This window comes from Vicugna pacos, chromosome 19, assembly GCF_048564905.1.
Source record: "Vicugna pacos chromosome 19, VicPac4, whole genome shotgun sequence".
Classification (NCBI taxonomy): domain Eukaryota; kingdom Metazoa; phylum Chordata; class Mammalia; order Artiodactyla; family Camelidae; genus Vicugna; species Vicugna pacos.
The window spans coordinates 34,873,482-34,886,218 of record NC_133005.1 but is presented as its reverse complement, the minus strand read 5'-3'; the positions used below and the strand labels follow the sequence as shown (position 1 = coordinate 34,886,218).

Below are 12,737 nucleotides of genomic sequence, written 5' to 3'. Positions count from 1 at the left end.
TTCTAACAGGAAGGGGACAGGGTTGTAACTCTACAGATGTAATTTCTGTGGCCAGGGCAGTTTCTTTCTTAATTTGAAGTCATCAATATTTTAAAACCAAGATACACACACACACACACACACACACACACACCCCTTATTTCCTCCTCTTGCAAAGCAGATGCTTAGGAAAGCCTGGGTCTGCACGCCTCTGTGCAGCCACTTCTTAAGACTCTCACACTGTGTCCTCAACAGTCCTTACAGGGCTCACTTCACTGCATGATGAAAACAACCAACAAGTCTTGGGCCTACTATGTGCCAGGCACTGTCCCAGTCACCATGTGGGATGGGGACTAGCTCATTTAAACCTCATAACAACCGTGACAACCCTTGGAGGCAGTTACTACTCCCATCCCCATTTTACAGATAAGAAAACTGAGGCAGAGAGCGACAAACACATCGAGAGCACACAGCTGACATACAATGTGAGCCTTGGCTCCAGAGGCCACGCCCTGAACCACTCCACTATGCTGCCCTGGCCCTTTAAGTCACGTATCTGGACACTCAAGGTTTGCACAACTTGACAAACTGTACTCTAACCACATATCGATCAGTAAATGGTAATGAGATTTCCAATCCAAACAATCTGATTCCATTTTGATCCCATCACTTTAGTCAAAACCTGTTTAGTCAAAACCCCGGGTTTCCAGAGTTCCTCCTACATAGGAAGCCTGATGGCAGGTGTGAGACAGACACAAATGTGCATGGAATTATAAGAAAATGCTCTCAGGCCCGGTTTCTTTTTGACTACTACTGAGCTGAAGAGTCAGGGAACTTGTTCTAGGATGCATCAGAAACTCTATGAGCTGGAGACACCAGAACCAATGCTGGAAGACATTTCATCTGTCAAGATTCCCATCCTGTGAGATGCCTGGAAACGCATCTGCTGCATCTGGACTTAGAATTGAGCAGAGAACCTTATTTGAAAACATTCCCAATTTACATCTGTCTTTGGAAGTAGAAAGTGGAAATTCAAGATGATCAACCCTGGCTTCCCATCAACACTGATGTGAACTACTCAGATTAAATGGAAAGCCAGAGAAAGGAGAGAGGATAGTGGAGTTCTCTAACCCTGAGGCCATAAAACAAATCAGGTAGATTTAACAGACCTCAGTTGCTACTAACAACCCCCAAAAACATCTTCTGGGGGGAAAGAAAGGCTGAGTAAGTGTGGGTCCTTATAAGCAGCTTCTCCAGTGTCATCCAGGGAGGAGCATGTCCAGATATGGAGGAGCTGAGCATAGAATGATGGCCATGCTGAAGTCCCGCCAGGTTAAACCCCGGGCTTCTCAGGCTGCAGGGGGCAGATAGGCAGCTCCTGAGGCTGGGCGCCTGGAGGACCCCAGGTAAGCCCTGTCATAACCAAGCTCTCACTAACCCCTATGCACACCCACCGTGTTGAGATCTCTGATCTACTGGTCTGTCACCCCAACCAGAATGGAAGCTCTCCCAGGGCAGGGACTGTGTCTCATTCACCGCAAGAGTCTCCATCTCGCAAATCTTGAGCGCTCGTAAGGGATTTGGTATCGAGGAGAGCTGGGGGAAAGTTGAAGCAGGAAGAAGGGAGGAAGGAGGAAAGTGGATAGAGGGAGGTAGGAGAGAAAGACGGAGTGGGAAAAAGGAAGAGGAGGAAAGAAGGAAGAGAGAGAGGAAAGGAAGAGGGGAAAAGGGGGAACAGAAAGGGAAACAGGAAGGAGAGAGGGGTGGAAAAAAATTATGCATAGGAAAGCAGAGGACGAAAAGGGGGAAAAGACTAAGAAAAGGAAGAAAGAATAAAACAACAGCCCACACCCTCAGGACAGTCTGTTCCAGACCCCATTCTAAGCGCCTTTTAAGGCACCATGATTGTCCCCCTTTTCCAGATGGGGAGACTGAGGCCCGGGGAGGGGTGGCTGGTTGGCTCAAGGTCTCTCAACCAGTAAGAGCGATGCTGGGATTCCTCTCCAGCGAGTCTGGCGGCAGCACCTGTGCCCTCCATGAAAGAGAAAGGAAAAGCATGAGGAGGAGACAAGGCAAGGATACTCACCTTGCAAAAAGCTGGGACGCACTTGGAGGGGCTGATGCGGTGATCCCTAGAGGGGAAAAAAAACATTTGAGGGCTTGAGCTGTCACAGTGAGGATCCACAGAAGCTGTGACTTCAGATACTGGGTTGAGCAGGAAGAGACTTAGAGAGTTGCTGCCAGGGGCTTTCTCAACTACAAAAGCTTATCGGAGGCACACCATTGCAGCACTCTCCTTCCTGAAAACCTTTTTTTGGGTGTGCTCTGCCTCCAGATACTAACTGAAGGACTACGTATAAAGAATCTATAGCATCTGGAAACCTCAGACTGGAATCCATCCCCCCACCCATTGTACAGATGGAGAAACTGAGGCCAAAGAGACAGAAGAATGGGCTTGAATCAGGTCACATGACTAGACAGCAGCACTACCGGGACCCAAACCAGGTTTCCTGACTCCTAAGCTTGTGCCATTTCTACTCCTGGATGGAGAACCACTCCCTCCCCTGCCTCAAAGGCAACCCCAGGAACCCCAGAATGACAGACACTGGTTGGCTTTGATTATCCAATACCCATTTCACCTTGATAGTCCTCCCTTCCCACCCCAGTTTCAGTCCACGGAGTTCAGGTGGGGCTGGCTCCAGCATTAAGCAGGAGGCACATCTTGGATTATCTCCTAGGCTCCCGCTAGAGTGTGGGGGCAGGGAGATGGGAGAGGCTTGAAGTCCTGAAGCAACTGTTCTAGCTGTATCCCTGGGTGCTCAGCCTCCAGCCGTGGTTGGGAGGCAATAACCGGGAGGTGACGAAAAGGTGACAGGATTTCACTGGGAAAGACATTTGCAAGGGGATAATTTTACAAATGGACAGTTCACTGGGGAGTGTTTTGTGCTATGTCATTTTAAATAACATGATGCCACATCCTCACTGTAGAGCCCTGGCAAGTACTAGATGACAATGTGTCTACTGATCATACCGACCTGCCAATTCACCCTCCCTGGGAGGTAGGGCAGTGGCTGGGATGCCCCTGTGCCTCCTAAGAAATGCCCCAAGCCCTCCGGAGCTCTGAGCCTCTCTGTAAACTAACCTGCAAGTCCAATTCTACCTCTTAGTAAGCAGTGAGACTCTGGGCTGATTGTCTCTGGGCCTCAGGGCACCCTCCTGTGAAATGGGGAAAAATATTTATCCTGCAAGGATGCATGAGGATTAAATGAGATGATGATGATGACTATGATGATGATGATTCTATCCATCATTTACGTGCCAAGCTCTCTTCTAAACATGTGACCTGGGTTAATTATTTTAATCCTCATAATCACCCCATGGAGGGTTTTCTTCACGTCCCCATGTTACAGGTGAACAGCTGGAGACACAGAGAGTTTACATAACTCACTCAAGGCACGTGGGTCATTGGGGTGGATATGTGATCTTAACTCAGATGATCTGGTTTCCTAACCAGGACACAGCAGCCCACGATGGCAGTCGTGGTAGTAATAGCAACCAGCACCTGCCTGGAAGTTCACTATACGCCAGGCCATGTGTTAATGGCTTATACGTGTGATCCTCACGGCAACGTCATTATCCCCATCATACTGATGAGCAAACTGAGGCTCCAAAGGCAAGGTGCCTTGCTCAAGCCACACAGCCTGTGGGCACAGAACCTGAGACTCGAACCCAAGGGCTGTTTGAGTCCCAAGTCCATTCACTTAATCACCTCCCTGGCTCGAGTCCCAAACCACGGGGGTGAGGGTGCGAGTCCCGAAGTCCATTTAGAGAGCTACAGCTAGAACTGGAAAATAAAATGGAATAGACACTATCAGCAACATATTGCTCACAGTAAGAAGGAATTGTGGGCAACCTGTTCCCATTATAGACATGAGAATGTGTTGTGTGTGTGCGTATGTGTGCGCTGAATGCCTGTGTAAAGATACATTTCTAAGTGTCATATTTTTAAAAAGTTGGGACAGCAGGGGTCTAATGCCCAGGAAATGCACCGGCACACAGTAGGTGCTCACTCAGTGCAGATTTCCCTGCTTCAGGTTTTCTGCCCCCGGGCTCAGCCTCCTACATCCATCCCTTCTTCATCCTCTCCCTGGACTAGAGAAATTCACTGTCTCATTCTGATATAGCCAGTCTCATTATTGGTAAAAGCCTGTGATTTGAGTTATGTTTAGTGATACATAAGTTACTGAATTAAACATTTGGAATATGTTTTCTTTAATAAATATGTAAATATTCATAAAAATCTACATCTATGGAAACAGTCCTATGGGTTCAGACGAACTCGGCATCCTATAAACTTGAAGCAAGCATCTCCCCTACCCCGCCCCAACCTCTGTGCCATGATTTGCATGTTCGCCTCCCTCAAGCTTCTTCCTTCTCTGAACTGTTGAGCAATCTGTCTTCCCCGTGCAGGCAGGTCTCCCTCTCCTGCTGTGCAAACCAATAATCCTCTCCCTTTTCCACCCTAGCAACCCCCAGGAAGACTGTGCAAACGAGAAACAGGCCTTCAGTCATTGCAAAGAGATGTGCCTTCTGCAGATCATGTGATTTTTGAAAAGCATCAGCTTCATCTTTAAAAAAAACAAAACAAAACTGGGATCACATTTAACTTTTTCCTCCCAGGACACTTGGGGGAATTGAGAAGCTGGAAAATGAATGTATTACATAGAGAGTTATTGCCTTCCCTTTCTTTCCCTCCTTCCCTTTCTTCTTCCTTTTTTCCTTCCTGGTGGGACTATATAGACCTCATTGAGAATCCTGAAGGTATAAGACAAGGCAGTGCCATTGAACTTGCCATGACAGACAAGGTTGGGGTCAATGGCGGAATCACTGATGGTGACTGATACCCACGCTGCCACTGGTGAAATCAGCCAGGGGACCTGACTCGATGTTGCCAAATCTGTTTGCTCCAAGCTTCACCATGTGTCTCTGAGGGATGTGGTCAGCACATAAACTGGGGCAGCTAGCTCTCAAGGGAGGAGCAGAGAGCCTCCTCCATTTATTTCTTTTTTTTAAACTTATTTTTTAATGTTTAAAATTTTTTTTTATTTTGGGGGAGGAGGTAATTAGGTTCATTTATTTTAATGGAGGTAATCAGGGTTTGAACCCAGGACCTCGTGCATGGTAAGCATATGCTCTACCACTGAGCTATACCCTCCTCTCTCCATTTACTTCTGAATTTAAAACTCTAAGCCCCCTTCTTCCTCCCCAGCTTCCTACTGGTGAAGGGAGCAGGATTAGCTAAAAAGATGGCCAGAGCCTCCGGATGAGCTTATTCATTTATTCATTCATTCATTCACTGCCTACCACGTGCCACGCATGTGCTAGGAAATGGGTTACAATAGCCAGCAAAAGCAGTCAGGGTCCCTGTCCTCATGGCCCCTCTAGTTTAGTGGGGGAGATAGATACTTCCACCGATAAATGAAGTACTTAATTACAATGACAACAAGGTACAAAGGATGATGTAGAGCAGCGCCACTGGAACATTAATGTGCACAAGACTCGTCTGGGGATCTTGTTAAAATGCAGACTCTACGTCTGTAGGTCAAGGAAGCTCCCAGGTGATGCTGACACAGCAGACCCGGAAACCATACTTCCGAGTAGCAAGGATTTAGTAAAGAACTGCAAATTACTAAAAAGAAAAAAAAAAGTCACAATTCTGGGTTCATAAAAATAAATCTCCATTCCAGAAGTCAGAAACTCAAACGCATATTGGGGCCAAATGCACTATGAGGAAACTGAAGCTGGGGTCTGTGTGTGTGAGTGAACACTTATGTGTGATTGTGCGTGTGTGCAATTGTGTGAAGTAACTTAATCGAGGACACAGAGTTGGTTCATTTATTCACACATTCAACAAATGCTTACCCTGCACCCGCTGTGGGCCAGATCTACAACCCAAATCTCTTAATTTGTCATCTTAATGTCTCTTCCAAAGAAAGACGTGGGCTGAAAGGATCAGACGCAAATTCATACCCTAAGTCTGCTGTATAACTGTATGTATGGTCTTGAGCCGGTCACCTCCTCTCACTAAACCTCAGTTTCCACATCTATAAAATGGGGCACAATCTCATAACTACAGGGCTCCTGCAAGGATTACACAAGACAGGTATCCGCCAAATGAACGGCTCAACCCACAGAAGCTATTGTTAGCTTTCTGTTCTCCTGGGGCCCTTGCTTAAGCCACTTAAATCATGAGCCCTATTTGAATGCTCACACTTTTTTTTTTCCACCTTTCACTGGGAGGACTAAGAAGCTAATGATTATGAAAGCAGCCACCACTATTATGTCACCTAACTGTACCCCAGGGGCCAATTCTAACCGATCCCCCATAAGATGAGACAATTTCTAGTGCGAGATGTCTTGAGACAAGTCTTTGCTACGAAAGGTACAGGGTCTATGAATGGAATCAGCTCATCTTCCTTGTGTGGGTGCTTTAAACTGCCCTGGACCAGGGTCTGTGACAGCAGGAGAGAGCACTATATTAGGAGTCCAGTGTGTGCACCGTACAGGAAGAGGTCGTCCTGGGTGCAGAGGCCCCCAGGAAGCTGGCAGAGGAAGGCTGAAAGGTGGGAAAGGTGAAGCCAGTCTGTGGCTCCCCGGGCCAGACCCGAGCAAAGCTCTGGGCAGCTCAACCTGGCTTGGACGAAATGAATGAAAATCTGTCAGCCCCTGGCTGGAACCGGTGAGACTGAAACTGGAAGTGAGACCGGCTCACGCCCAGGGAGGAGGAGGTGCAGGAATTCTGAGTGAAGATGACAGGCCAGCTTCTGCCCCGGGGCGGTGACTTTACCTCTTCCAGGAAACACTTAATGAGATTATAGCTTCAGCTTTTGCAAAATGTGTCTGCATTTTCAAAGAAAAAAGTTTTCTCTGTTCAGCTTTGCTTTTTCAGTTCTATAACTTTCCCACACTCCTTCCAGAAGATGGGACAAAATTCCCAATTTTCTCTTAAATAGTAACGAAGGACAGCTAATAGTTCTCGAGTGGTTCCTCTGACCAAGGCCCTGCGCTGAGGACCACAGGAGCCTTATCTCTTTTATTTGCCACAACAACTCAACGAGGAAGTTATTATCTGAACTTTATAGATATGGAAAATGAGGCAAAGGGAAGCTGAAGAAACTTTACTAAGGATTCAAAGCCAACATCCATCTGAAGTTACCTGTGGTTCCTCAAGACCACCGCCCACCCACCCACCCAACCACCCATAAATAATTTTTAAGGATCTACCATGAGCAAGGCACCGAGCTGTGTGCTAATTAGCAACAGAAATTTAAATACATATATAGGAATAAAAAAATTGTCTTTGTCCTGGAGGAATTCGCCATCTAGAGCAATGGTTCTCAACCTTGGGTGCACAATATTGGATGCATTTGGAGAGCTTTAAAAAAAATCCTATTGCCTGGGTCACACTTCTGACTAATTAAATCAGACTCTTTGGGAGTAAGATCTGGACATAAGCATTAAACATTTTTAAAGAAACTTCCTGGGAGATTCCAATGTGCAGCCAGGTTTGAAACCAGTGATGGAGCCTGGTTCTCAAAGTGTGGTCCCTGGATCAGCAGTAGCAGCATCTCCTGGGACTTGTTAGAAATGCAAATTCCTGGGCCCCAGCACAATTACAGAATCAGAAATGCGGGGGGCGGGGGGGGTGAGATCCTACAATCAGTCTGCCAACAAAACTTCCACGGTGGCTTTGATGCACAAGAGAATGTGAGAACCACGGAGCTGGTAGCGTGCTACTAGAGTGGCTGGTGGACCAGAAGTATGAGCATCACTAGCGTTTGTTAAGGATGCAGACTCTTAGGTTGGATCAGAATCTGCACATTAACAAGATCCCCAAGTAATTCTCTGCACGTTAAAGAGGGAGAGACACACAGTTAACTTCTACAGAGGGTTTTGTAAGCCTCAAGCACTCAAGCCTTTAACACAATCGCACCCAAGCCTTTCTTTGCGGGCCAATCTCTGTCACATTCCTGCTTTATTTCTTCACAGGAATGACCACTATCTGAAATCCTTTATTTGATTAAAAATTCAGTACCTGCCTCTTCCACTAGAACAGAAGCTCTGGGAGTGGGGACGTGTCTGCCTTGCTCATCATTATATTTCCAGCACCTACACCAGGGCCTGGGTCCTGACAAGTATTCAGGAACTATTTACTGAACAAACACTTGCAGCAAACTTAAATCTTTCATTATCTAGACAAAGAGGCTGAGGCTTGCAGATCAGCTCATCCCTCATGAGCTTCAAACCCTCCAACGGCTCCTGTCTCGCTCAGGGTAGAAGCCAAGTCCTTCAAATGGCTCACAAAGTCCGGCATGGTCTGATCCTGCTTACTTCTCTGATTTCATCTCCCTGCCACTGGCCCCTCGTTTACTGGGTTCCAGCCACACCGGCCTCCTCATTGTTCCTCACTTGCTCTGGAACCATTGCTGCCTCAGGACCTTTGCATTTGCTATTTCCTCTGCTCTGAAGGCTCTTCTCTCCTGTCACCATGAAGTGCCCTCCCACACCTCCTTCAGGTCTTTATTCAATTGTTACCTTCCCAGCAACATCTTTCTAGCACCGTAACAAAAACTGCAGTCCCACATCCCTGCATTTCTTATCCTACCCTGCTTTTTCCTCCCAGAGTATACATCACCATCCAACATGCTATGTAATTTGCTGATCTATTGCCATCATCAGACTCTGGCCCTGCCAGCACCTGAGGCCAGGCTTCAGCAGCCTGCTTTGAGGAGGAGGAGGAGGAGGAGGAGGAGGAAGAGAATTAATATAGATTTCTACTGCTCTAACCGATGCCTGCGACAAAGTAGGTACTCACAAAAAATGAAGGATCAAAGGGAGGGTCATCTTCATGGCAGCAGCTCCTTCTTTTCCACTAGCAGCAGCCAGGGGAATGTGGGCCCAGCATTTCTAAAGCATTCAGCATTTCAACTAGAAATCTAGATTTTTATGTGAATGCTCTCGATTGTTCCCAGTACGCTTTTATTTAAAACATAGTGTAAAGCAAAGACATCTCTAAGGGCCAGACTTGGCTGTGAGCTGCCAGTCTGCAAGCGTGGTTTTGAATTCACTGTGGTTATTTGAGTCAATGGAATAATAAGTTTATTGACCGTGCCCTCAAGGTGTGCCAGGCCTTTTACATAACATCACTTCATTTAATCCTTGCCTGAAGCACCCTATGAGGTGGTCGTGAATCTGCCCCCATTTGACAGGTGAGAAAGTTGAGGCTTGGGAAGGTTAAATAATTTGCCCAAGATCATTTGGCTGGGAACCAGTGGGGCTGGGAGTCAGACTGGGATCTTATTCCCTTGGAAGTCTACGCCTTTTCCTGTCTCTACTGGCTCTGAAATGAAGAGTCCTAAGTTGTCTGGTGCCTTTACTCTGAAGGAAAAGGATGACTGTCTCTGAATGGGGCTCAGTAAGTTATCTCAAACTCTCAAAGAGTCCAGGGTGACTTAGATGGATGCTCCAAAGAGCCAGAGGAATGAGGGTGTGTTGCCTCCCATGTAGCTTTGGCTCGGGAACCCACACCCTCTTGATGGTACTTTTAGCAGGGCTGTTCCACCTTCATGACAAGCATGCAAGGGAAATGTCATGGTTTTGGTGACAGCAATAATTACTTCCAGATGCCTGGAGTTGCTTAAAAGCAAATTCCTTCTGATGTTATAGTCAACTAGACACATGTCTCTTTGGTTTTCTAGGACAATTACATCACATTGTGCCCCATGAGCTGGCAACAAACGCAGACAGTAAAGGAGAGACAGCCAGGGGTCTCAGAACACCAGCAGCAAATCCCAAAGCTGCTCAAACAAAGGGTTAAGCCCAATGGTTAAACATAATAGCTTAATGCCTTTTGCTAAGTAACTCCAAGCTCTACCAGGAAGGCTGACAGATCCCAAACAGTGCAAACAATGGCTGGAATTGTTCTAGTGAAAACTAGTCCGACTGCATCATTTGCCAATAATTTTTTAAGCAGCTCAACTCTCTACTGCTTCCTTGACTCCAACCTGACCTGAAAGCAAAAGGCAGACGAGTTCTTGCCCCAGCATCAACCCCCCATAAATAAGACGCCTGCTTGGATGCGGCGATGGCAGGAGAGAACTCAGGGCTTCATCCCAAGAGCCTGCAGGACACACCCAGGGCTGGGCCTGGAACACACCCAAAACTGACTAGCGCCCTTGGAGGGGTCAGCCTTTCTTGGAACTGGAGACCAAGACAGGAAGTTCAGAACACCAGCGAGCACACTTTTACCTCTAATGACTAGACAAACTGCTGGCAACGTATGCCAAAGTTTTGGTCCACAGGCAACAAGCTAATCAGCGGGAGGAGAAATTGTCGTAATGACGGTACTTTCGAGAGGATGCGCGTCTACGGCTGTCAGTCCCTGACCATATTCCACAGGGTGAGCGGGGACCACCACCGGACCCACCGAAACTCACACCAGGAGGCCTACCTTCTATGTCACTCAGAGTCCAGACATCGGCTTCAGCACAGTTAAGCTTCAGTTTACCCGGACGATCGCTGTTTACAGTAAGGCTGGGTGAGATCACTAGTTCTAGCATTTCCTTGTACCTGAAAGAAAACAAAGGGAAATATAATTTATTCATTAATTATGCATGCTTACTAATGATTCCTATTTCTTTCCCTAAGAGTATAAATATTAAAGCCGATTACCTAAACCCAGCCATCTTATAAATTCTACATCATAAAAATTCACTGAACTTTCCATCAGAGAGAAATGAGGAATTGAAATGAAGTACTTGCTCTCCTCCAGAGAATACGCCCACTTGATTAAAACTTTCCCTTCCTTCCCACTGTATCCTGCCATTAGAAAAATTCTATTTGGGTCTCAAAATGTCATCTGAATGCGCTGGAGCGCGCCAGGGAGACACCCCAGGAGAGAAAGGGAGAAATAGGTAGAGAGGGAGTGTTTGGATTTGGGTTCCTAGAAGCCAGAGGCATGGAGAAATGGTGGAGCTGACCGCAGTGAAGACAGAAGAATGGACATGGAGTTAAGCGGCGTTACTCGTACAGACGGAGAAGGGCTCAAACGGTGTCATTAGTATTTAACAAGCCCCTTAGCAGCAGAACTCCACAGCCCAGCACTGTGGTCCCTACTGAGAAAGAACACACTAGCTCCTGAATTACTCATGATTTTGATAAATGCTATGGCGGGTGGGAGGGGGAGCAGGAAAGAATAAGGACAAGTCTCCTGGGTCATTCTCATTTTTTACTGAAAACTTTTCCAACTCTATGTCAGTATTTATTCCTCCTAAATTCCTATCCACTGTAGCCAGGGGGTGAGGTTTCTGGTTAACGCGCACAACAGCAATACGGCAGTTTTCAAAGGACTAAACGACAACCAGTAACGTGTGACATGGATTCAAGCTGTCCTCAGAGAAAGGCTACTGCATGTCAGTATCCAAGGTCACCCTTGGAGGATCCGTTATCATTGGGTTAATAAAACCAGCATACCGATTGTTGGTGACATGGTTATAAATTCAGTTTCCATTGTGAAAAGGCTGTGGATTCAAATTCCAGTTTCACTACTCACCACATTGAGCAAGTTGTTAAACTGTTCTAAGGCAAAAGTTTTCTCATCTGGACAATGGGGATCACCAAACCATCTCCCTCACAAGGTCATGGCAAAGATGAAAAGAGATGACACACAGAAAGAAAGGACTTAGCAGGCAGCAACCTAAAAGCCCGTTCACTACCATTGGAATGAATGATACAGGCAGAACAGCCACACAATGGAATACAATGCAGCAGTGGAAAAGGTTGCACTGGAACTCCACTTAGCATCAAGAATGGATTGTCAAACAAAGTACTGAGCAATGAGCAGAAGGGTACCCAAGGTATGATACCATTTCTATGAAGTTCAAAATACATAAGTCAGTATTATAAACTGTTGAGGGATAAAGACGTAAGCAAGAAGAAGATAACAGTATGTATAGGAATGATAAACATCCATGCAAGAAGAATGGTTAACTGAGGGTCTTGGGGGACGTGATTTGGGAAGAGGTACCCAGGGGGCTTCAACTGTGTTTGCAGCATTGTAGTTCAGGGGTGGACATAAACCGGTCCATCCAAATCCAGCCTATCATCTGTTTTTGTGTAACCCATGAACTAAGAATGGTTTTCACATTTTTAGACGGTTGAAAAAAATCCTAAGAAGAATAACATTTAACAACCTGTGGAAACTATGTGAAATTCAAATTTCAATGTCCATAAGTAAAGTTTTCTTGGAAATCAGCCCTGCTCGTTGGTTGACTATATCATCCATGGCTACTTTCATGCTGCAACTTCTGAGTAGAGTAGTTGCCACAGAGACCTGCAAAGCTGAAAACATCTCATATCTGGCAGAAAAAGTTTGCCGCCCCGTTTCAGTCTGGAAGCAGGGTGGTGGGTATGCCACTGTCACAGGGTCACCCTACATCTCTGCACGCCTGAAATACTTTATAATTTTTAACAAAGAAAGAAATCACACGACTTGCACATAGGAAGTCCTTTAAATATACCCTTTCTGAGGAGGATTTCTGTGTCATTGGGTATATGTGAACTGAACTTGACCAAGTTCCTGTGCTAACCTAGAGTCCCACCAAGGATGCATTCTATAATCTTTAGGGTAACTGCTTAGAGAATAAAAATAATAATAAATGTATGCCAACAAGCTAACAGAGGAGAAAATGGAATAATAA

The 12,737-nt window shown here is 46.2% G+C and overlaps 1 protein-coding gene across 5 annotated transcripts in view; it reads right to left on the bottom strand.

Moving 5' to 3' along the window:
• The window catches only part of EYA2 (EYA transcriptional coactivator and phosphatase 2), a 231,391-nt gene that overhangs the window by 134,608 nt on the left and 84,046 nt on the right, over positions 1-12,737 (bottom strand). For 4 of the 5 annotated variants that reach the window (XM_072944335.1, XM_072944336.1, XM_072944339.1 and 1 more), the window contains 2 exons: positions 10,490-10,608; positions 2,066-2,111 (listed from right to left, as the gene is read on the bottom strand). In XM_072944335.1, the coding sequence (XP_072800436.1) occupies positions 2,066-2,111; positions 10,490-10,608 (165 nt within the window). The remainder of the gene's footprint in view (positions 1-2,065; positions 2,112-10,489; positions 10,609-12,737) is intronic. The other variant, XM_072944340.1, reaches the window with a different exon arrangement.